General features: G+C 47.1%; 4 protein-coding genes across 6 annotated transcripts in view; all 4 read left to right on the top strand.

Moving 5' to 3' along the window:
* The window catches only part of LOC111079697 (dynein heavy chain 3, axonemal), a 35,108-nt gene extending 31,660 nt beyond the window's left edge, over window positions 1-3,448 (top strand). Inside the window, exons 47-52 of the mRNA XM_022374960.2 lie at window positions 246-728; window positions 794-973; window positions 1,033-1,192; window positions 1,260-1,669; window positions 2,162-2,372; window positions 2,629-3,448. Coding sequence (XP_022230652.2) covers window positions 246-728; window positions 794-973; window positions 1,033-1,192; window positions 1,260-1,669; window positions 2,162-2,372; window positions 2,629-2,955 — 1,771 coding nt within the window. The 3' untranslated portion in view covers window positions 2,956-3,448. The remainder of the gene's footprint in view (window positions 1-245; window positions 729-793; window positions 974-1,032; window positions 1,193-1,259; window positions 1,670-2,161; window positions 2,373-2,628) is intronic.
* A 1,583-nt stretch (window positions 3,449-5,031) lies between these two features.
* On the top strand, window positions 5,032-6,631 carry LOC111079699. 2 transcript variants are annotated; one of them, XM_041594125.1, is made up of 3 exons: window positions 5,032-5,080; window positions 5,173-5,448; window positions 5,584-6,631. In XM_041594125.1, the coding sequence occupies exons 1-3, from the start codon at window positions 5,078-5,080 to the stop codon at window positions 6,457-6,459; spliced, it is 1,155 nt and encodes a 384-aa protein (XP_041450059.1). In that variant the 5' UTR covers window positions 5,032-5,077; the 3' UTR covers window positions 6,460-6,631. The 2 variants fall into 2 exon arrangements, with proteins under 2 accessions (XP_041450059.1, XP_022230655.2); XM_022374963.2 differs by having other exon boundaries at window positions 5,173-6,631.
* Window positions 6,632-6,891: 260 nt separating this feature from the next.
* On the top strand, window positions 6,892-9,299 carry LOC111079700. The gene is made up of 3 exons (XM_022374964.2): window positions 6,892-7,059; window positions 8,609-8,692; window positions 8,785-9,299. The coding sequence occupies exons 1-3, from the start codon at window positions 7,014-7,016 to the stop codon at window positions 9,063-9,065; spliced, it is 411 nt and encodes a 136-aa protein (XP_022230656.2). The 5' UTR covers window positions 6,892-7,013; the 3' UTR covers window positions 9,066-9,299.
* Window positions 9,300-13,378: 4,079 nt separating this feature from the next.
* Window positions 13,379-21,324, top strand: LOC111079698 (ammonium transporter Rh type B). Of its 2 annotated transcripts, XM_022374961.2 has the most exons (9): window positions 13,379-13,704; window positions 15,428-15,596; window positions 16,074-16,239; window positions 16,310-16,571; window positions 19,465-19,655; window positions 20,287-20,481; window positions 20,561-20,654; window positions 20,718-20,820; window positions 21,120-21,324. In XM_022374961.2, the coding sequence occupies exons 1-9, from the start codon at window positions 13,536-13,538 to the stop codon at window positions 21,151-21,153; spliced, it is 1,383 nt and encodes a 460-aa protein (XP_022230653.2). In that variant the 5' UTR covers window positions 13,379-13,535; the 3' UTR covers window positions 21,154-21,324. The 2 variants fall into 2 exon arrangements, with proteins under 2 accessions (XP_022230653.2, XP_022230654.2); XM_022374962.2 differs by lacking the exon at window positions 21,120-21,324 and having other exon boundaries at window positions 20,718-21,042.
* Window positions 21,325-24,407: the final 3,083 nt, after the last annotated feature.

The following is a 24,407-nucleotide window of genomic DNA, read 5'->3' as shown; positions in this document are numbered from 1 at the left end:
TGCATGGAAAGAGGATGATTCCATGGGATGCCAGGATAGAGAGAGGTGGCTGGTGATGTTTTCGATTAAGCGCGACATGTGCGCCGCCTTGTCTATACGTGTGGGGGGTTGGGGCAGAACAGCTACTGCTGTCCGTTGCTTCTCCTCCTCCTCCTCCTCCTCCTGCTTGTCACAACTTTAAAGATACATTTTTATGCTAAGCACATCCGTTCTCCATTCTCCGTGCTCCGCTCTGCTCCGCACAGATTGAAAACCATCTCTCTGGGTCAGGGCCAGGGACCGCGTGCTGAAAAGATGATTATGGAGGCGGCCCGTCACGGCCAGTGGGTTGTCCTGCAGAACTGTCACGTCGCCTTCAGCTGGATGGGCGACTTGGAGCGCATCTGCAATGATACGACCCTGACGGAGGGCGCACACACCGACTATCGGCTGTGGTGCACCTCGTATCCCAGCTCTGTGTTTCCCGTTTCGGTGCTGCAGAACTCCGTGAAGATGACAAACGAACCGCCCAAGGGTCTGCGGGCGAACATGCATCGCTCCTTCACCTCGGATCCCCTCATGCGTGACAAGTTTTTCACGAATGCCTTCCTCTTCTCGGACTCGGCCAACAAATGCTGGCTCCGTGGCGTCTTTGCATTGGTCTTCTTCCACGCTGTGGTGCAGGAGCGACGTGAATTTGGTCCCTTGGGCTGGAATATTCCCTACGAGTTCAATGAATCCGATTTAAAGTGAGTCAATGCCATCCCATGAGTGATGTGTCCATAGCTATAGCCTATTCCCACTCCCTTTTTAGGATCTCCCTGCTGCAATTGAAGATGTTCATCACACAGAGCCAGAGCATTCCCTTCCGCGGCCATGTCTATCTGACGGGGGAGTGCAACTACGGCGGCAGGGTCACCGATGACAAGGATCGACGCCTGATCCTGTCGCTGTTAAATATGATCTACAATCCCACAACCATTGAGGAGGATAAGTGCGTGGCTAAGCATCAGCATTATCTTTTGGTATATCTTTAATTGACTTCTTTTACAGCTATGCCCTGTCCCAGTCTGGCAACTATCGTGTGCCCTTGAGTCCCACGCGTCTCAACTCGATTGAATATGTGTCCAGTTTTCCGCTCAGTCCCCAGCCGGAGGTCTATGGGTTGCATGAGAATGCCGATATCAATAGGAATGTCAAGGAAACCAATGCAGTAGGATACACAGTGCCACTGGGCTGCCTTGAACCATTCTCTATGCTCTTCTTTTTCTTTCCCCCAGCTCATTAGCGGCGTGCTGCTCACCCAGACCGATCTGATGGCCTCCGTGAAGGCCAGTTCGGCGGGTGGTGCCAAGGAGGATCCAGCCATTGCCATTTGCAAGCAGCTGTTGAGTCAGCTGCCATTGGAGTATGATATTGATGAGGTGTCCAAGACATATCCCGTGATCTACACCAATTCGATGAACACTGTGCTGCGCCAGGAGCTGATACGCTTCAATCGGCTGCTATCGTACATCCGCAAGAGTTTGGTGAACGTCAGCAAGGCGGTGGTGGGGCAGATTGCGATGATACCGGAGCTGGAGCGCACCCATGCCTCGATGGTCATTGGCAAGCTGCCGGCAGATTGGCTCAAGAAGAGCTATCCATCGCTCAAGCCATTGGGCAGCTACGTGAGCGACCTACTCGCACGGTAAGCAGTTCTTTCTGTCTTTCCCTCTCCCACTCTCTCGTGCTCTCTTTATATATATTCTCTACTTCTATGGAGGATATATGTGGAGCATGGGATCCTAGACATTTGGACAGCCATCAATGGCATTGTATTGAGCGCTGAGCTCTCCTTTGCTCTGCTTCGAGTTCTTTTCGTTCTTTGCCTCAATTGTGCAAATATAATAAATGTATACGGCACACACACTTCCCATCCTTCCCTGTCCCTGTTCCTACCCTTGCCACTGCCACTGCCTCTGGGGGCTCCTGCTGCTGCCATTCATGGCAAAAATCTTATTTGCTTTTGACATCAAAGGACGCTGCTACTGCTGCTGCTGCTGCTGCTCCTGCTGTTTGTATGCGCTCCTCTGCCTTGCTTTTGTGTGTGCATTCCCTTTTATTGTTGTCGCATGTTTAATATTTATTAATAAATTGAAAAATAAGATAACTCCATCTCTGACCACCGTCTGACCCGCAGCTTGGCCTTCTTCCAGGATTGGATTGATAAGGGTGAACCCACAGTATACTGGATATCGGGCTTCTACTTTACCCAGTCCTTCATCACGGGCGTCTTGCAGAACTATTCGCGAAAGAATCGTTTCCAAATCGACATGATATTCATCGAGTTTGCGGTCACCAAGTTCGAAGTGCAAGTCAATCAGACACCCGAGGTGGGGGCCTACATTCGGGTAAGTTCTCAAGCCACTAATTTATCTCATTTTAAACTTTAAATCAAACACTAAATGAACATTGAGCTTTGAAAAATGCTGCAGGAACAAAAAGCGGTCAATGATGAGACCAAGTTCATACAAGTAAGACTAGAAAGACTGTTAATACCTCCTTTTGGGCACACACATTCCTCAGATATCCTTGGATATATTTGCACTGCAACATTTGCTATTCCTTCATTAATATTTGCTTCTTCTTTTCTGCCTCCTCTGTAAGGGCATCTTCATCGAGGGCGCTCGCTGGAATCGCAAGACCAAGGAGATAGATGAATCCTTCTCAAAGATTTTATTCGACACTCTGCCCGTCATCTATCTGCGTCCTGTGCTCAAGGCCCTGGATGATATACCCCGCGCCACTGGCGGGGCCGAAGGTGGCGACACCATCTACGACTGTCCCGTGTACAAGACCAGCGAACGGCGAGGCATCCTCTCCACCACTGGCCATTCCACCAATTTCGTGATGTACCTGCAGCTGAAGTGCTCCCGGACACAAATGCATTGGATTAACAGGGGCACGGCCTGCCTCTGCCAGTTGGATGATTAACTGGGCGTTGGAGACGGGGGACTGGGCTTGGGATTGATATTGGTATTGGGACTGGGCCGGATGCCACGTACAGGTTGTGATCCTTGGCACCCTGGCGCGATTCTTGGACAGAGAATGGACTGAGGTTGGGGGTTTGCGACTGTCGTCCGGCCTGTACCTGAACCTGGATACCCCATCTATATGCAGATATATTTTTGTGTGGATTTTTGTTTCGTTTTTTTTTTTTGTTATTTATCCATTCCCAATAATCCACCCAGGAAGTCTCCCCCAAAAAGAGAGCAGTAGGAGAGAGGAGAGAGTAGAATGGAGTCTTGTTTATTCAGTTGCCCCGTGCTTTCCACATCCGACAACTGGCAACTGGCAACTGGATCTGGGCCACGGGGCATGGGCATAGGGACATGGAGACAGGCACATGGGGCAGTTCTGAGGGCGCTGCGAAATGATGATGATGATGATGCTGATTGCCAGATATAAATTAAATATGCAGCAATGGTGGGTTGTGGAGGGTGGGGTGGGGAGGGGTGGATACATATATATTTTTTATATGCGCCATTTACAAATGAATAAACGACTGAATAACACCCCCCAACCATCAACGAATACCATTGGAAATGGAGCCTAGGAAATGTTAACAATAAAGTCGAGGGCACTTTCATTTAATTAACTTTAGGGCCAAACTGTAATTCTGATTAAAGCCAACAGGATGTACTGCCCATGCGTGGGGCTAGGGGGAGGGTTGCGAGTAAATGTAAAACCTACACAAATGCCAAAATATAAAAATAAAACCAAATTCCATTCTATTCTTGTCCAATCGCCATATCGTAATACCTTTTCGGGCAGACAAACGAAAAACCACTCGAAGTTCTTGGCCATTGTCGAAAGGTGCTCCATCATTCTCCCCCCCCCCCCACGAGCTTGATGGATCTCACGGCTGTGAGTGGGCAAAGGCAACAGCAACAGCAATTTAGCATATCAAAAAGATTTATGGCATGCGTTCGTGGCTCAATTGGAGCAAAAATAAACACAATTTAAATTTTATAGAAAAAATATTGAAATGTGGCAAAGAGGCGAAGAGGCGAAGCGATCTCATCTGTTAAAACTCTTAAATCATTCCTCTATTAATAGCCGCCGCATGTAGCGTAACCGTAGCCGTAGTCAAGCGCCGCCAAAAATAGCAACACTCGAGAGCTCTCGGCTCCAACCTTCCAGTCCGTCCAGTCCAGTCCAGTCCAGTCCAGTCCATCATAATCATAATCATATCGTGCTGATGGCAAACACTCTCCACCGTGCATGGCCTTAAGCACTCACTGATCGAGAGCCTCCAAAAATACACACATCCATATCCATCCATCCATCCATCCATCCATCCATTCTGTCGGCTATGAAGCATTCACCGGACAAAATGAAGAAGCGGCGACTTCCGCTTGTAATTACCATTGATCCAATGGATCCATTGAATTGACACAAATCTATCAGTTCTATTCATGCCACACACAATACCCCCTTAGAGTCAGAGTTAGAGCCAGACATAGAGCCAGACATCAGCATAAGCCGATGCAAATCGAATCGAGACAATCGAGAATGAATGCCAAAGAGCCCTCGACTATTGTTAGAGATTCATCCTACGCCTCGTCTCTTGGATTTATTCCATTTTGGAGCTGCTGCTGCTGCTGCTCCTCTGCTCTGCTCTGTTTGCTTTCGTTTTTGTCTTCTGGCATAATCATTTTTTAAATTTTTAAATTTTTTATTGATAACCATGTGCTGGAGTGGAGTTCAATTGGTGCTTGAGACACTTTTTGACAATAGGCAATAGGCAACTAGACAATCCGAATCCACTAAGCTCCCCCCGCCTCCTCACCAACCGATAGAAGTGGCAGCGATGCGGTAGTTGATTCGGCGGTGATCGTCGATCGGTAACCGGTTTCCGCTTCTGCTCGATCTCTGCTTTGCTCTGCTCTGCGCATCTCTGTCCAAAGTGAATGGACATTGGCCGGCAGCCGAGAACTTTTTGGCGGATCTCGAATCGAATTTTGTGTATAAATAGTGTCGTTAGGTCTGGTTTGGAAACAGAATCAACTTTGGATTAATCTAACATACATCGTCTTGGACATCTTCTAGGAAAATGGTTAGTACACCCAACATCCTCCGCTCCCCAACTCCCGTTTGCAGGACTAAGCCTCAGCATCACTCTATCCTCCTTCTTTTGTTTTCTTGCAGAAATTCTTTGTCATTGCCTTTGCTGTGATCGCAGCTGCTTCGGCGGCCTCCATTGCCACGGATTACCTGCCCCCAGTGGACAACAACCTCGAAGCCGCCTCCGAGCTGGTCGAGCTGCCCGCCGCCGAGCAGGGTCTTCTCGCCGATGATGGATACCGCTACAAGACCGTCCGCCGCCTCAAGCTGCGCCACCGTCGTGACGTCAACGAGCTGCCCACCGCCGAATATCTGCCCCCCGTGGAGGAGGCTTCCGAATCCGTTGCAGTGGAGACTCCCCTGGCCGATGATGGATACCGCTACAAGACCGTTCGTCGTGTGATCCGCCGCCGTCGTGACGTCAACGAGCTCCCCACCGCTGAGTACCTGCCCCCTGTGGAGGAAGCCTCTGAGGCTGTTGCCGTCGAGACTCCTTTGGCTGATGATGGATACCGCTACAAGACCGTCCGCCGCGTCATCCGTCGCCGTCGTGATGTCAACGAGCTGCCCACCGCTGAGTACCTGCCCCCTGTGGAGGAAGCCTCTGAGGCTGTTGCCGTTGAGACTCCCCTTGCTGATGATGGATACCGCTACAAGACTGTCCGCCGTGTGATCCGTCGCCGTCGTGACGTGAACGAGCTATCCGCCGAGTACCTGCCCCCCGTAGAAGAGGCTTCTGAGGCTGTTGCTGTCGAGACTCCCCTGGCCGATGATGGCTACCGTTACAAGACTGTCCGCCGTGTGATCCGTCGCCGTCGTGATGTCAATGAGCTCCCCACCGCTGAGTACCTGCCCCCTGTGGAAGAGGCCTCTGAGGCTATTGCTGTGGAGACTCCCCTGGCCGATGATGGATACCGTTACAAGACCGTTCGTCGTGTGATCCGTCGCCGTCGTGACGTAAACGAGCTCCCCACCGCTGAGTACCTGCCCCCAGTTGAAGCAGCATCCGAATCCGTTGCAGTGGAGACTCCCTTGGCCGATGATGGCTACCGTTACAAGACCGTTCGTCGTGTGATCCGTCGCCGTCGTGACGTCAACGAGCTGCCCACCGCTGAGTACTTGCCCCCTGTGGAGGAGGCCTCTGAGGCTATTGCTGTGGAGACTCCCCTGGCCGATGATGGCTACCGTTACAAGACCGTTCGTCGTGTGATCCGTCGCCGTCGTGATGTCAATGAGCTTTCTGCCGAGTACCTGCCCCCCGTGGAGGAGGCCGCTTCGGCCGTCATCGATGTGCCTGCCGAGCAGACGATCCTGGCCAACGATGGATACCGCTACAAAACAGTCCGTCGCCTGAAGCTCCGTCGCCACTAAGCTGCCGCCCATCGAACACCCACCGCACAGCATTTGAGAATGTCAGGAATGCGATGTCCTTCCTTACCCGAATTCTCATAATGAAAACTAACTAAAATAAGTCGAGCGTATTAGTCAATATGAGAAAACGAAACGGTTATGAACAACAATCCCCGAGTACAAACAACAAAACGAATTATAAATAAAATAAAAATCATTTTTAAAAACAAATTTCTCTGTCTCTTATATTCTGGCACTTATTCCTGCTGCTCTCCGCCCACTCCTATACCTTTGAATGGCACTGAATGGAAGAGAGAGAAAGAGCGAAAGAGAGTTTTGTCTTATCTTATCGCTGTCGGATAAGGTGCTAAGATAAGATGATAAGATACGAGCACCTGCCTGTCTGCTTGCCTGCCTGCCTGCCTGCCTGGCCGCTCAATGCAATCACGCACTCAGGTTTTTAGTTCCACTTTGGAGTTGCAGACGTGCGCGTTACAAACTTGGCTAACAGCTAAAAGCAGAGAGTGCAAGAAAGTTTTTTTTAGGAGCGAACGAAAACGGAAACGAAAACGAAAATGAAGTTGTCTAAGAAGTGCTCCACCTACTTGGTGATATGCCTGGGTAAAGTTCTGCATATGGCTCAACTTTTCGAAGATTCTCTGCCCTGCATCGCATCCGCATGTCTATCTTGAAGATGTGTTCCCCCCTCAATTCCCTGTGTGTGTGTGTGTGTGTGTGTGTGTGCAGTAACCGATCCCTGTCATCATAATAGCTAGATAGTCGCATTCCGTGTGGCATTACACTCAAGTGTATCCGCACAACAGCAGAGTGTAAGGAAGGGAGTGCAGTGTGGGTTGGGAGGGGGTTTTTAATGACCTAACTCCGACCATTCTCCATTGGAGACTTTAACGATGAGTAACTGGAGTGTGTCATAGCACAACATAGTGGCGACCGTGGAGACCGTGGAGACTTTTGCCCAAGAAAACTCGACAAATATTTGTGTGTGGCTCTTATCAGTAGGGGTTTCTGATAAGCAGCAGAGATTACTCATTGTTATACCCCCACCCCACCCATTCACCTCGAATCGGTTGTACTTATTTCGGGGCACACACATCCAGTAAATTCCAATCCAATGGGAAAAATTGTTGCTGCAATGAATTTTACATTTTATTTCGGCATTTAATCATTTTCCTTAAATATTTTCATAGAATTCATTAAATTTTGATTAGGCCCGACCCCAATGTGCAATGTGCACTAATACTAATACCGGAAGTGGCAAAAGCTCGGTAATTATTTCGCATATAAATTATGGAATCGAATATGTTGCAAATTAATTCATAAATAAAAAAAAATATGTACAGAAAATACAGCAACAATTAATTTTGGTTAGTGGCTGGCCAAAGAGCTTTGGTTTCGCATATCCACAATTTTGCAGCACCTACCCTGGCCACCAGTCCCAGGCCTAATCGAATCCAGATGGAAATCAATACACTGGCACTGAACAGAACACAGAACATTTTCCAGATCAACTAACAATGTGAATCCGTTTAAAATTTCATGCCAAAGCAAACATAAACAAAAAACAAACGTAAAAATATTAATTAAAAATACATTTTGATAATTTTACGTGAAATCGAGTCTGACATCCGCAATGATGGAACACTGGCGTTGAGGGGTGAAGGGGACGTGCCCAACGTTTAAGCTCCAATGTTCCCCCCTTCTATTTGCCTATGGATGAGCTCAGATATTTCGTATATTCCGCATTTATCATCGATATGCGGCGCGCGCGCCAGTAACAGTTTTCGGCGGCGTTGTTGCTAAACATTTTCTCAATAATTAATTGTTAATATCTTAACAAGTCTTCGGGCAGGCAGCAACAATAGATACATAGATCTATGGATCTATATGATGAATGGTGAGCGCTGCGTTGCGTTGCGTTGCTTTGTTGGTGTTGAGTTTTTTCAATGAGTTCCGTTCCGTGATTTGATGGATGCCTCAAAGCCACACACACACAGCTGGTCGCCTCCGCTGGCCACACACAGCGCCGCGTTCTTCAAATATTCAAATACTACTCGATTCTGCGACTTGGACTTGAATTGTTAACATGGTCGAGTGCCTCTTGTACAACAATTTTTAATATATTTTTTTTATGATTTGATTTTCTTTGCAGTTTTGCTGGCCTGCTGCTTGGAGGGGACGGAGGCCACGCGACGCGTGAATCGCGGTCGTCGCACCCTCACCCGCAGATACTTCAGTGAGTCACCATCACAGATCTCTGATGAATGGTTGGATGGATGGATGGATGATTGCTAACACTCTATCCTCTATTTCTCCTTATCCTTGCAGGTGGCCTTGCCATACCCGGCTGGGCCTTGATCATCTGCGTGGCCATCGCCGAGCTGATTGTGGGCGGAGCTTTGTACTTTATCATGAAGAAGGTGATTCTGGACAAGGAACCGGAGGACACAGCCACCTCATATGCCCCGTCTGCCACCCCCTACACCCCGCCCGCCACCACCTACACCCCGGCCGCCACCACCGCCACCACCTACACCCCGGCCCAGACGCATGAGACGGCTAATGCCACTCCCAGCCCACCCCCAACGCATGCCACGGCCATTGCCTGAAGTAGCCACAGCCGGAAGTAGTCCACATAGTCCACTCCATAATCCAATTCAATTCAATCCAATTCAAGCCATAAACTAGAGCATTCTTATCATCAAATCTGCATAAAGCAGAAAGCGCAGCAGCGCACACAACCGGCACAAGTTACCTTTGTGTGCCCTTTGATTGCCTTCATTTTCGAATAAAATAATAATAATAATAAAATCATTACAACTAAAAGGCCAACCAACCAAAACTAGTTCAGATCCGCATCTAAAGCGTCTGTCAAACGATCATTTTGTTCGGGGTGGTGTTGGCATTTTATTGCACCAGCTACCCATCGCTCGGATCCGGCATATGCTGCGTTCTTCTCTCTCTCTCTCTCTCTGCACACGTTTCCGATCTAGTTTAGCTGCTGGACACGCTTCAAGCTGCTGCCTCTGTTTAAACTGGTTTTTCTGGCCATTTTTGTAAGTGGCCTACAGCGGGGCTGAAGCTTGCCGATCGTTTGGGCTACTGTGGCAATGTGGTGCATACTTTTGAGCGGAATGCAGAGGGAGAGTGATGCCCACGCGGCTTGTTTCCCGCTAGACTTAGACAGAGACACCCTGGGCATGGTTTTCCCTTTCTTTACGTAGTTCCCTATAAAGAATGGGGCCAGCCATTACTGTTACCTGAAAATGTAGGCATTCCAGTAAGTATTTTCGATTAAGACCAAAAACTGCACTTGATTATCCATTGGCCTGCGCTTTTTTCAGCTCCAACAATTGAGCCGTTTTCCAAAATTGTTGGCCAAAATTGCTTTGTATTTATATCTCGTCTAGTGGCCATATCGCTGACTGATTTTGCAGCCACTTGTGAGTGGGAGGCGGAGCACTCGAAGGCCTTGGCGCTTCGCTTTGGCGCTGACAAATCGAAATTTATTATAAAACGCAATTGAAAAATCCCCAGCGCGGCACTTGAGCCAAAGTCCTGAGAGTCTCAAGACTTAGAGCCAAAGAGATGGTACAAGTACAAGTCCGGGAGGCGGCGAGGACGAGTCAAGAGCCTGGAAGCCAAGTAGCTGTAAATGCCAACAATTGCCGCAGGCAAAAGCTTCAGCTTCAGCTCCAGCAAAAGCGACACACAAGATGGGGCAGGCGACATGAAGCGGCAGCATAACCAAAGCGGATTCCAAAATTGACACAAAACAGACAAAAAGCAAATCGTTTAGGCATCGAGTTCGAGGATGGGGACAAGAACGCTGAGACGAATGTGCCCCCCATACCTACACATACATGCACACATGCAGCGAGACTGTCGAACGAATTTTGTGCAACGGAGCCCACTCCGATCCCGGAATGTCATGAAAAGCCAGCCAGCTGAAGGATACTTTGGTTTGGCATAACAAAGCCACACAAAAGAGTTGCTCCTGCATGCAGTTCCAGGCAGTTGCAGGCAGCAGCAGCAGCAGCATCTGTTTTGTTCCCGAAACCATTTTCGCCTTGAATGGCGCCTGTTCTCCACAATTTTATGGGTCAACTCTGGCGAAGGTTCCTCGTCTCTGTGTGGGGATTAGGCTGCGGAATTTGCAAGGGATTGCAGCACAAATAACTTGAGTGAGGGACAGGGAGAGAGAGTGAGCACGGGAGTGTGCCAGACTGTAAAAGGGGTGTTAAAGTTTATCAACATATCGTCAACGTTGTTGTTCTGTTGTCCCGTTGTCGGCCAACAGTTGCTCATATTTATTTACGGCTCAGAGCATACACTCGGGCATCCCGGACCCGTACTCGTACCCGTACCCCTACCCGTACGAGTATTTCTGCATAACCCTGGCCTCGGACCTCGGACTGGTCACAACTTGGATGGATGGGAAGTAGCCATGACTACATCGTGTGGAGTTGTGTGCTGACAGTTTGGCAGCCGCTTCACAATGTTATCAAATTTTTGTGGCACCCCTCTCTGTATGTACATATATATACACATATGTATCTGTATCTTTGCCTGCTGCTTTTGCTGGGGGGATTTAGACATGTACACTTGTTGTAAACAACAACATTAACAAGGGTTTTCCCAAACGATTGAGGCGGAGTGGAGAGTGGAGGGGGACACACTCATAAGCATTCAATGGAAATCCTTTTCGATTTATTTGCGTATTCAAACGGAAACATTTAAAGTGATTGCGGATGCAAATTTCCCTCATCCCCTGCCCAGCCGCCAAGTAGGCAGCAGCCACAGCAACAACAGCAGCAACAACATCAGCAACAGCCACAACAGTACAAATGCTCTGATGTACGGCACTACCTTCCCTTTGCCCACCCCTCCCACTTCATGCCTTTCTTCCCTTTCTTTACTTTACTTTTCCTTTACTTTTCTTTCCTTTCCTGTTTTTCTTTTTTTTTTCTTGGCTGTTTTGTGTGTGGATTTTCCAAGATGTGAGCGCGTGCCTGGCAACATTTGCGGTTTTTGCGCAAACTTCACACATTTTCTTGTGTTGCTTGGTTGGGGGCCCACTTTTCTTGCATGCCTTTCTTTCCGTTGTGGCATGAGAATTTCAATTTTCACACAGGTGCTGATGCTCGGTCGTGTATTTGCGCACAAAAAATAAATATCAATCATACGCCCCAGTGGCCTCCCTGCCGCCGCTTTATGTACAATGTGTTGCGTTTTTTGAATGATATTTGCTTGAACAATTAGTTAAATGCCCATCTCCCCATTCCCCCCACACCCTGTGTGTTCCACTTACACTTACACTTCCATTTATGGGTTATCTTTAATCGCTTTTTCGTATCACCAAGCAATCTACAATTGAAATTTCTGCCCCTGCCCCTGTACCTGCCCCTCACCCTTTCGTGCTTTGTGCTCTGGCGCTGATCCAAACATTTTGTAGCTTTTGGTGGGCTTTTGGCACGAATGTGCGACTATTCCGCTTTATTGGCTATCCCCTACCCCCAATAGGTTCGCACTAAACCACTAAAAAAAGGCTGTTAATGAGTCGAAATTGTTTGCAAAGAGCCGCACCGGGGGGGCTCGGATCAATGAGCGCGCGATCGAGTCAGCTGCTCTGCTCTGCTCTTCCCCACTTGTACTGTTCCACTGCTGTTTAATTTACGGCCATTTGTTACTGCCTCACTGACAGCGCGTTAATTTCTCGCCAGCTGGCACTTGTCTAATCGTATCGTATCATTCCCAATCCAAATCGGTTCCATTCATATGAGTAGTGCAGTATCTTCCCTACTCGATTGTCGAGTGTGCCAGCACTTGACCGGCTGACTGAGGTTGTGCGCTTATCAGGCTCTAGAGCATTCCATCTAAATGGGTTAAACGATGGTTAAAGCCTGACCAACAACAACAGTCGAGAATAGCCGATAAATAGCATTAAACTTTAAGCCACTTTCACTGGGGCATTTATGCAAATCGTTTGGCCAAGACAACAACAAAATGCAGTCTACAGTTTTCTGTGTGCAGACTGCAGTCTGGGAATAAATTTGTAACGAATTACCAATCAATTGACCAAAGAAACAAACAAATAAACTGAATCCCAGACTGCAGACTGGAGAAGTGTGGAGTGGAGGATGAAGACCGCAAAGAGGTCTGAGGCTGCTTTTTGGGTGCCTCATGCAAGTGGGAGTGGGAGAGGCCGTACAGTTTGTAAAACGATTTGCAATTGAAATTGCAATGCAACTAAAATAAGAACAATTTAAATAAAATGAAACCACAACGACTCGTCTCCACACGGGGGCGGCTCTCTGGCTCTGGCACTGGCTCTGGCTCTGTGAATAATTCAGCAAGAGTGGAATACGAGTACTCGTAGTAAGAGGCAGCAGAACTGAAGCAGCAGCAGAGGCAGTTGCAAATTAAATCAAATAGTTATATCATGCGAATAAATCGCTGTGCTGTGGATATCGCACATTCGCCCCGTTGACCGCACAAAGCAACCGCGCTGCCGTCCTCTGCTGCTGCTGCTGCTGCTGCTGCTGCTGCTATCCGGTACGGTACCGAGACCGACCCCCAGAAGCTACTTACACGCCACGCTCATCGCTCTGGGCATCAGTACGCGCTCCGTGCTCAGCCGCAGCAGATCGTGAATGTGAACGTGGTGTCTCCGACTCCGTGTCTCCGTGTCCCCGGGTGCAACTCCACCGCTTTTGCTCGCTGCCAGTGGCATTGCCTCCGCCGCGAGATAGTTAGAACTGAAAAGCGCACAAATATTTGCGCACATCAGTGGAGGGAGAAGTCGACACTCTGCCGCAGCATCGACTTCCTGTCTGGGCCACTTACGGCTTCTAAATCCGCCCGAACCCCAGCCCAACCCAACCCAACCCAGCCCGCCCTATACACACGCCCTATACAACGACTACGGCGTGGATTTGAGAGCACAAACTCCGACTGCGACTCCGCTTCGATTGCTGTCTCAATCAGGGGGGCAAAGCAACCTCTGCCAGCCAGCGGTTTCTTCTTCATTTGTTATTTTTTGCTAGTGGAATTCCAGCTCCTGTGCTCCTGCCTTCACCATGCATTCGCCGGCTTCCAAAGTGTCGGGCTACATTGTCCTGATGATTGTGCAAATAATTTTCCTGGTTCTATTCTGGCTGTTCGTGCGTTACGAGAAGACGGCCCTGCCGCCGGCACTCCGTACTGAAGACGCTGGATCAGCAAACGAACACGTTTCGAAATATCCGCGTGAGTAGCAAGGATTTCCCGTGTCCCAATGTCCCCATACCACACACCGCTCTGTCACTATGTCACCCTGCCTGCCTGCCTGCCTGCCTGCCACCTACCCACCCTGAGTGCACCACTGAGTGCCCGCCCATTGGGATTGGGGAGAATATTTTATGTATTTATAGCCTAACCACAGATGTGAGAAAATATCTATTAACAGCTTTTGGGTCTCACTTTTGGATCTACTTTTTGCAACAAAATTCTTACTGGGGTTAATTAGCCGTCTTGGGCTAATGAAAGTCACCAAATCGAAGCGGTCAGCAACAGCTTCAATCGTCCAAACTGACTAAAGACATTGACAAAGACTCACCTCCTTATCTGCATGTGATGTGGTGGAAGGTTGTGGATGTTGTCTTCGTCCGACCGTATCTCTGGACACATTTATGGGGGGTAGCTAGTGCTACGTCAATAGATAGCGCTCAAACTGTTGCCTAAATTAGTTGAATCACAGCGGAGATTACTCTACGAGTGCTCCACAAGTGCCACTCCACGGTGAAAAAAAAAAAACAATTAGAGGCAAGTCCCCCAAAAGTATCCAACGATATAAGCCACAGTTGAACCTTTAAATCAAAGCAACAACTTTTTGGGCACACACAGACTCTCGTAGACATAGAGAGAGTGTGAGAGAGAGAGAGTGGGAGCTATTACCCATTCTGTTCCCCTACTGCATGCATACACTCAGAGAAGAAACAGGCTTGAAGTTTTAATACTAAGATTATAATGAAAATATTTAACTTAATTAATACATATATATATTTTTTTAATTAAATATTTTTCATATATAAATTACATTTTTTACTACAAAAGAAATATATACTATTTATTTTCAAGAGTTTTAAATTTAGATCATATTTCCCCATATTTATTTGTACACGGAATATTTAATTTAAATACATTTACGTGTGTGTTTTCTCTGAGTGTACATATATGTTGTTCTAGTCTCATTTTTGGGGGTAGAAGTCAGCCAAAGGAGCAGCAAAGGACTAATGGCAGGACCCTGAACCAGCAGCATTGTGTTTGCCAAGTGTTGGCGGGTCATAAATAAATGAAGTTATTTTTCCTACAGTTGCTGCTTGTAGCAAGCAGTCTTTGGGTGTCCCGTGGCACCAATTCCATTAATTACTTTTGCCACTCTCTCTCTCTCTCCCTTTCCGAACCGAACTGAAACCAAATATGGAGCCGAACGAAACACCCACAGATCCACAGATACTCAAATACACAGATACCCAAGTAAACACACACACACACACACATATATAAATGAATAATTAAAGTCATTAATTTCAATTTATGCAAATGCGTCTGTAAACAACTTGTTGCAATTCATAATAAATAAATTAAACCGTATTTCACACTAATTGCACCCGCGCGAACACACACACACACACAGACAGAGGGACGGAGAGAGAGGGTGGCACACTTGGGACACTGGGGAGCGGGATTTGGTGCAACTTAGAGGCATGGCATCTTCCCTTGGTGTGTGCCCTGGTGACATCAATCTCAATGCAATTGACTTTTGGCAGCAGACAATTGGGCGGTTAATTGAAACGACTTGACTCAATTAATTGGCATCGCATCCCCCAGCCTGGCCCACATACCCCTCGCCACTCCCGCACATCCATAAATAAGCCCGAAACCCTTTACCCTGCTCTCTCTTCCCTCTCCCGTACACACACACACACAGAGTTCCAGGACATACAGGTGATGATCTTCATTGGCTTTGGCTTCTTGATGACCTTCCTGCGCAAGTACGGCTACAGTGCCACGGGCTTCACTTTGTTCATGGCTGCCCTGGTGGTTCAGTGGTCCATCCTAATGAAGGGATTCCTGCACATGGAGGGCGGCAAGATCAGGTGAGTGCTAGAGTGCGGGTGCTTCTGACATCAATTTATTAATTGCTTTTGCCGGGTACCCAGAACCAGAAAACAAATAAGTTGGCAAAATTAAGAGAGAAAAAAACATTAAAACCCACTCAGAAGGTGAAATGAATTCAAGCAATTACTTACTTAAATGGAGCAATGTAGAACCTTAAGGGGAAGGGCAGTTGGCGTTCGGGGGTGCTGCTACTTATGCTAAGTGAAATGGCAAACAAAGGACGAAGTAGAAGCTTCCCCAAAGGAGCTCAGACAGGAGGAGCCACGTAAAAGACGGGACGAAAATGCTTTAAAATATATTTTATTCCATTTCATTTGTCCGCCATTTGCCGTTGCTTAGATGGCGCCATTTTGTATGCATGTCAGAGGCAGAACATCCGCGACAGCTCTTGAGCGTAGGCGTGTCACCTGTCACACTCTTTTTTTTTACTGATGCCCCCTCCTCCCCCATTGCAGCCTCTCGCTGGAGAACATCATCGATGCGGACATTGCCGCCGCCGTGCCCCTAATTAGCATGGGCGCCCTGCTGGGTCGCACCACACCCATTCAGCTTCTGTGCATGTCCATCTTCGAGGTGGCTCTGTTCGCGGCCAACGAGTATCTGGCCCTCAATGTCCTCAGCGTAAGTCCAACTAACGAAAAGGATACACACCCTGGTGGAGCCAAGACTGAGTGAGTTTTTCCTTTTGCAGATCTGCGACTGCGGCGGCTCCATCACCGTCCACGCCTTTGGCGCCTACTTTGGATTGGCCGTGGCCCTGATGCTGCGTCCCGCCAGCGACCAGAACGAGGCGGGCAAGCACGAGGGCGCCAACTACACATCCGACATTCTGGCCATGATCGGCACCACCTTCCTGTGGGTCTACTGGCCCAGCTTCAACTCAGTTCTGGCCGCGGGCACTGGCGCCGAGCGGGCCATTTTGAACACGTTTCTGTCATTAGCCGCGGCAACAGGTGAGTCACGTGCCACCAGGCAGACGGCGTCTGTGTCGGCGACAGCGTCTGAGTCCCAGCAATTAGCTGTAGCTCAAATGGAGGTACAGCATCCACCCATCCACCCACCCCCATCCATACTGTCGTGTGCATATCTCCCGGAGGCTGTCTTTGCTCACACATCTACTTGCTTCGTGCTTCATGCCTCCTCAACCTCATCCTTATCCTGTACTGTGTCTGACCAGCTTTGTTAATTATAATGTTGGCGGGCCTATTAACAAGCTGCCAAATGAAATTGAAAAGGCCCCGAGTCCAGTATCCATGATCCTGCCACTCCAAATCCTTATGCATGCGCCTCACAAACTAATTAAATGTCAAATAGTTTCGTTAACACATTTGAAAATTTATTTTGAGCACGTAGAGCACATAAAAACGAACCAAATGGGTGGGCGGATGGCAGGAGCAGCCGGACAAGGTCCAGCCGCTTGGTCAGCCTGTCCAGCATTTGTGCTTAGTCGGGGGCGTCTCTATATGGAAAATGTGCTAAAAGCACAGAGCCGGGTGTCGGTGTCCGGGCAGGGGTCTGAGTCTGGGATCCCAGAGTCTGGTGCTCGGTTAATGTAAATAACAAAACACAAATTAAATGTATACAAAGGACCTCCAGCAGCATAGCAACCATGGCAGCCAGCAGCAACAACAGCCATAATAATAGTAGGAGCAGCAGCAACAGCAGCAGCTGAGATAAGCCAAGCTCCTAGCAGGACGAGGATTTGGTCGAGGGATTCGCATGGAGATGGGGCAACCAGGAGGTGGACGGGGCGACACTTGGCTAGCTGTGGCCTCAGTCTCAGTCTCACTCTCGGTCTCGGTTTGGGGCCTCTCTCTCTCTCTGCTTGTGCCTGGTCGAGGGTATTAAAGCCCTCACGTTACGGCGACGGAGGTAACACCTAACACAAGCCGCATGAGCTTCATAGGAAAATGCTTAACGAAGTTGGGATGCCCTGACAGAAGGTGTCGGCTAATGTGCAGATATTTTGAAGTTTGATAGATGAAACATCAGTAGGTGGGAATATCATTATTTATTTATTTCTGATTGAAGATTTTCTTAGGAGAATTCTGGAAGAGTTTTATTCCTTCATGTTTTCTCTTCCTATAGCCTATGATTGAACCCCATGGGTGCTCTAAAGACACACATCCAGAGTATTTACAATGGCTAACTACGGTCAGAGGGAGAGATGCCGAGATACAGATACGAGGAGTGCGAGAGAGCGGGCGTCTGGGTAAAGCATTTTATGCGGAAGGATGTGCGATTAGTTGAGTCAACGTGCGGCTGTCGCTCCGACGTTCCGGTTGCTCCGTCCGTTGCAGTATCCTTCCTCCCCCCCCAACACTACCCCTTCCACTACTCCACCTTCGTCCTTTGTCCGTTCAGTAGCCGGCTGCTTGCCTCACTAGTTGTTGCCTTAATTAAACTAAAGCTGGGGTTCAGTTCAATGCTGAAATTAGAGGCGGTCTGGGTGGGTGTGACCGTCGTCCGTGGCACCATGTTGTCCATGCGGGAGGGACGACATGCATGGCGGGTGACCAGGGACCAGGGGCAGGACACAGGACACACGACAGGGCGGCAGACGACGCCATTTGGTGTCCAAATGCGGCGCCAACAGCAAAAATACGCCCCAGTTGTTGTTTTCACACCAAGGCACCACCAAATGAGAGCCCAAGCCCGAGCCTTGTGCCCGGGAATGGGTGGCGTGGCGGTTCTCTGGCGGGGTGTGGGTCCTGGATTTGGGTTCGGGTCTGGGTTTGGGTCTGGTCAGTCTCGTACGGAGTCTGCCCGCATTGGGCAACAACGTTAAGCACCAAACACATTTTACAGTCGCAAGTGACACCATTGGCGTTAATTTAAATTGTTTAATGTTCGAGGAGCCACCCCTGCTGACATCCTGCTGAATCTCGGACGCCTTTGGCTTGGCTTTGGTTTAGTCACGAGTCCCAAGTACCGAGTACCGAGAGTACGATGCAAGTGGATCTGTGGCGCACCAGGGACCAGGAGCCGGCTGTAAAAAAGCTGTTTAATTGATTTTTAAGCCAGAATTTGCTGTTCTCGTAATTTTGTGTCCAGCACCGACAACGTCAAAAGCTGTTTTGAAATTGTTGCGGTTCCCACCCATCCCGCTCACCCTTGTTGGTTGTGATTTGGCTTACTTATTTGCCATGTGGCATCCTCTTTGTGGTAGCCTCCGGCTGGCTGCTGCTGCTGCTGCCTGGTTTGCCAACTAATTTATGCAAATTATTATTGCTGCAACATATGTTCCGCCATAAAATGGAGATTTTTAAGTATTTAGTGTTATTCAGGCGAGATTTATGCTTGCCAAAGTACATAAACTGAAGTCCTTGTGTCCTGGTTAGTCCCAGTTATGGTGTGACCAGCCGGGACAGCCAGGAGGAGCGACTTCTGGGGATCTTGGCACTTGGCCTGCTTACATTTTTATTAGTTTTATGTTTATTATAAAAATGTGTGGTTGTGGTTGGGGTTGTTGCTGTTGCTGCTGCTTGAATGATTTAGAATCCTAAAGATAAAATGGCTTGTATCTTAATTCAGAGCCTGCTCAGAGAACTCTCCCCTAATGAACTCCAGCTGCAGCCGCAGCTGTCTGCATTCAAATATTCATTAAAAATCGTGTAATTAAGCCAACGAACCCATATAGTACTAACATCCATTCAATTCACGCTTCATTCAATCTCGACTCGCTCGCCATAAAGCCAGAAACAGAAACAGACCAGAAGCAGAACCTAAACTTCTATGCACTTCCTGTGCCGTCGCATCCTTCTATGCCGCTCATCCCCTGCCCTGGACTGTTCCATTTTTAGCCCAACTTCTTTTTCACTCCTTTCATTCTCCTGCCCCCCACAGTGACCACCTTCGTTGTGTCCGCACTTGTCAGCCATGAGAATAAATTGGATATGGTGCACGTGCAGAACTCGACTCTCGCCGGCGGCGTGGCCGTGGGAACCGTTTGCAACCTGCTGCTCGGCGCACACGGCGCTGTCTTAATTGGCATTATCGCCGGCACGGTTTCGGTGCTCGGCTATCGCTATTTAACCGTAAGTTCAACTCGAAACTCCCTTTTCCCACACCACCCACTCCCTACCAGCAAAAACTGAGAGCACACAAAAAACACTGACAAAAAAACTAACTAAAAGCGAAGAGGGTGCTACTGCTGCTGCTGCTGCTGCTGGGTGCCTCCTGGCTTCCATGATGGTGCCATACAAAACATAACCTGCCCTGCTATTCAAATGCCTCCAGTTACGCCGGATAGCAATGGGCATGGGCATGCAGATGCGGATGAGGGAGGAGTGGCCAGCGGTGGCTTCACTTTAATTAGTGCGCCTAGCGAAAAATGCGACGCTAATGAGTAAAGTTTGTTGCCCGCCAGCCTGGCCAGCCTGGCCAGCCGTGGCCAGCCATGGCCATAGCCATAGTCGGACCCACAGCCGAACCGTAGGAGCACAACCGAAATCCGTGATGTTTTCCCCGGAGCTGAAGCGGCAAATAAATTTGCACAGAAACTACAAATATCCCCCTAATGACAGTACGAGAAGTAGTCCCACTCCTACTCGTACTCCTCCTGCCACTTTTTAGCCATAAATAAATTTCATTTTATTCCGAATTTCAGAAATTACCTGAACTTTAATGCGAGCTTTCGCTGTGACATTTTTGCATTCCATTTTACAGCCCTGGCTAACGTCGAATCTGCGGCTGCATGACACCTGTGGCGTTCACAATCTGCATGGAATGCCGGCGCTGATTTCGGCCATTGCCTCAGCTATTTATGCCTCGATGGTCACCCAGGATGACTACAAAGCCGAGTTGCAGGACATTTTTCCAGCCATGGTTGGCAACAATGCCACTGCCACCAAAATTATGGGCGTAAGTATTCGGCTATTCGTTTATAGCAGTTTAACCCATTGATAACCATCTCTTTCTCTTTCTCCCTCTCTCTATGCAGGGTTTGGGCCGGAATGCCAGTTCCCAGGCGGGCTATCAATTGTTTGGCATTGCCTTGACGCTGCTCATTGCCATAGGCGGTGGAATTTTGACAGGTACACACGGAATGAACATGAGAGAAAAATCTGTGAAAATTAAATATTTATCCCTATGACTAGGCACCGTTTTGAAGTACACTAATTTCCGGAACCTGCAGAAGGACGAACAGCACCAGGACGAGCAGTACTGGGAGGTGCCAGCCCTGGAGAACAAAGAGGAATAGTTAAGTTTTGTGCCTGTCCACCACGCCACCACACCACACGAGTATCGAATGTGCCTTGTCTAATTACCTACGATTATATTTAAATTTTCCTTAATTTACTTAATTTTATTATATGTACATTTATTATGATATGCATCCAGCATCCACCAAAGCCTGCTTTTGTCCTGCAACTGTTTGTGCCCTACCCTTAGCCCGTCGAAAGTTTGTGTGTTTAATTTTAATTCTCACTTTGTTTTGATTTGTTTTTTCTTTGTGGACATTTTGCTGATTTGATTTGACTCGCCGCTTCTTTTTGCAGTGAACTAGAAAAAGTTGAAGAACTTTTGTTGTAAGCATCCAAAAATGCATCCAACAGAACAACACAACACAGAACCCAAAGGAAAGGACAATGGGAAACGACAATCCTTTGTTGTCCTTCGCCTGCTTTGCTTAATTTTTGTAGACATTTTGTCGCATTTAATTAAAAACTCCAACAATTTACACATTTAATTAGCGCAGAACACAGCAACTGACAAAAAAGAAAAACGCACAAAAAAAAAACTTATTAGCAATAAAAATATTTTAAATGTGACATTGCTGCTCTCTCGAACCCTGTACTCCCTCTCTCTTTCTTTCTGAACTTATTTCGCATGCTGAGCGCAATTTTTAATGGAATTAAAATCATATACATAAAATCCAACAACCAACGAACGAAAAACGCCAACAAATAACATTCCGACGCTCAACAACAATGGCGCGTAAAAAGTTTAAATATGCTCGGCGAACTTTTGGATGATGCCGCCAATGCCTCTGCCACTGCGAATGCCGCCCAGACTGCCGCCGCCAACTTTAATTGGCGACCGTTTCTGCTACGCAACTGGAATGCAATTGTACCCGCCAACAATCTGTATGTGCGGGGAACCCTGCACTGAGGAGGGATCAGTGGCTATGGCTCCGGCCCAGAGGAGGAGGCCAGAGCCAGCACACGCTAATTAAGTGGCTCAAGACAAAGTGCCAGCTAATTAGCTGACTTTTGGCCAAGACACCGCCCCTGGTTCCGGTTCCTTCCTCACTGGCCTGCAGTGTCTTTAGTCCTCCCCCCCGTCGGGGCACCCGATCCGCTCAGCTTTTGGCCAGCTCAGTCGGCGATTAGTGCACCTGGAACCGAGACAAGAGACAAAAGCAGACCAAGAATAATGTCTTTCAAATGACACTCGCCCGGCGATAAGCTGGTGGCCAACTACTTAAGGTGGATTTGCCTCCTCCTCAACCCAATAAAGAAAAGCCCCAAAGGCAAACAATTACTTGGAAAAGTTCAACAAGTTTCAATAAAATTGTCAACCTCTCAGCGTTGTTCAGCTTCTGGTCAAAGCAGGGCAGGGCAGGGGTAAGCCCTTGGGAAACTCATTTGCAGACTGAAAGATGATGAGCGATGGGAATAGATTGTAAGTATGAGAGGAAACTTGCAAGATATAAGATGTAAGCCTAAAAAACATCCATAAAATTATATGAGCAGAAATAAATTAATAAATAAATGAATAGAAATAAAATAAATTTGAAAAACGTTTATATAAAGTATGGAATAGAATAATTGCCTCAATCATTTGAGTATCTGACATCAGTGGCGTAGCTAGTAGTAAGTAGCGGCGCCCATACCTAACACGGTGATCAAAAGAGTTACAATAAAATCACGGTGATCATGAAAAAACAATATACAAGGTAAAGGTTTCATCAATCCTCTTACCTTTTTGGCCAGCATCGCCGCTTTCGAGGTTATGTTTGCATGGATAAACGGGAGCGTGAGGCTACGTATGTACAGTTACGGCAGAAATAATAGCACTGACCACAGACTTTATTGTTTCAAAGCCTGATCTCTAACCAACATATTTTCCCTTGACTATAATATCAATTAGGTTTACATGTCTCCTCTCTTATTGAAGTGTGCTTACTCTCAAATTCCTAACGGTTCTTATTACTAAAGTCCATTTTCCAAAAAAGAAGCGAAATAGGACGGCAACAAAAATAGCACTAAAATTGGTTTTTTATAAAAACTTTTACTTTTCCGAGCTTTTTGATATTTTATGATCTTAAATAAATTAAAAGTCGGTGTCTTAGATTGATTGTGGCAAGAACTTAACAAAATAAAAGTAGTTTCGGGCCTTAGAAAGCACTTTAGGTAAGAAAAAAGCAAGAGGATCAAAACTTTTATTTCAGAAGGAGACACCTATCTTAAGGTGAAGCAAATTGTTGGTTGATCAACTAAAATGACTTGCAATGCTTTAAAACATGCAACCAACAAAAAACACATGGAATAAAAGCCGCGATACCGCCATTTCCGGCCAAACTACTGCTTGATGAGAGAAAGAAGGACCCTTATAAATCGTCCACAGAGCTTAAAAAGGATCTTAAAAAATCGCCAAGGATGAGCAAAGTTAGTTCTTGCATATAAGAACATAAATTAAGTGCCAAAAGTCCGAGGAAAAATCCACTTGAGAAAGAAAGCCATGGGGCAAAGTTAGTGCAGTATGCAAATAGCACTGGAGTTGTCCCAAAGAAACATCATGTGGTCCGAAGAAAGTCAAATTTTTTTTTTTTTGTGGAAAGGCTCTTGATCTTATGTATGACGACACCTAATGCAGAATAAAAACCCCTGGCTAATATATAAAACCATTAAACACTCAGGGATAAGTATCATTGCATGGGCATGCTTTTCGTATTATTGAGGTGGTCCAATACATGGCACAAATAGATGATGGATCAACATGTCTATTTTAAAATATTAGAAAACAATGATGCTGCCTTATATGGAATAGGAAATGCCGTTGTTTTGTGTCTGCCATCAGGACAATGATCCAAAACAGACCAGCAAGGAAGCTCGAAGGTGGTTCGAGATCAGTGCGTTTAATGTAATGCATTGGCCTGCTTAGTCGCCAGGTATGAACACAATGAAAAATCTTTGCGCTAAAGCTAAAAAATATGTTTCTAATACGAATCCAAGGAACAATATTGATCTTTGGGGTATCAGGCATTATTGGTGGAGCCATATCTCCCAGGAAAGATCCGAAAATGAGGTGAACTTTCATGACAAGACGCTGAGACACTGTGGTTGCTTCCAAAGGCTTTATAACAAAATATTAACCTTTGAATACAACTAAAGTAACCTACTTTAATGAAAAATTTGGAAAGCTTCTTTTAAAGTTGTATTTTTTTTAATTTTTGGAAATCAGTGCTATTTTTGTTGCCGCCTAAATTCTTGAATAATTCCTTTTCTTTTTGATAATTTTCGTTTGAAGTCTGCAATACAAACTATTGCTTTCGGAAACATTAGATTACATCCTAAAGTATATATATTAGTTCTTAAACCGTTCATTAATACCACTGTTTAAACAAAATCCTTTAATACAGAAAATTGAGTGTCATGGTGCTATTATTTATGCCACAGCTGTATGTACATATGTAAGCCCGCGACGATTTTCGAACGAACGATTTACGAAACGAATACGAAAACGCACCAGAACAAGCAAAAAATTTCACTAGCGAGAGAGTCAGATCAATAAGACTCTCACCGCGCCAAGCAATGAGTCACTTGGTACGAGAGAGCGTCGAC

The sequence above is a fragment of the Drosophila obscura genome, unplaced genomic scaffold (assembly GCF_018151105.1).
Source record: "Drosophila obscura isolate BZ-5 IFL unplaced genomic scaffold, ASM1815110v1 contig_208, whole genome shotgun sequence".
NCBI classification, from domain to species: Eukaryota; Metazoa; Arthropoda; class Insecta; order Diptera; family Drosophilidae; genus Drosophila; species Drosophila obscura.
This window is presented reverse-complemented; position numbering and strand designations above follow the sequence as displayed.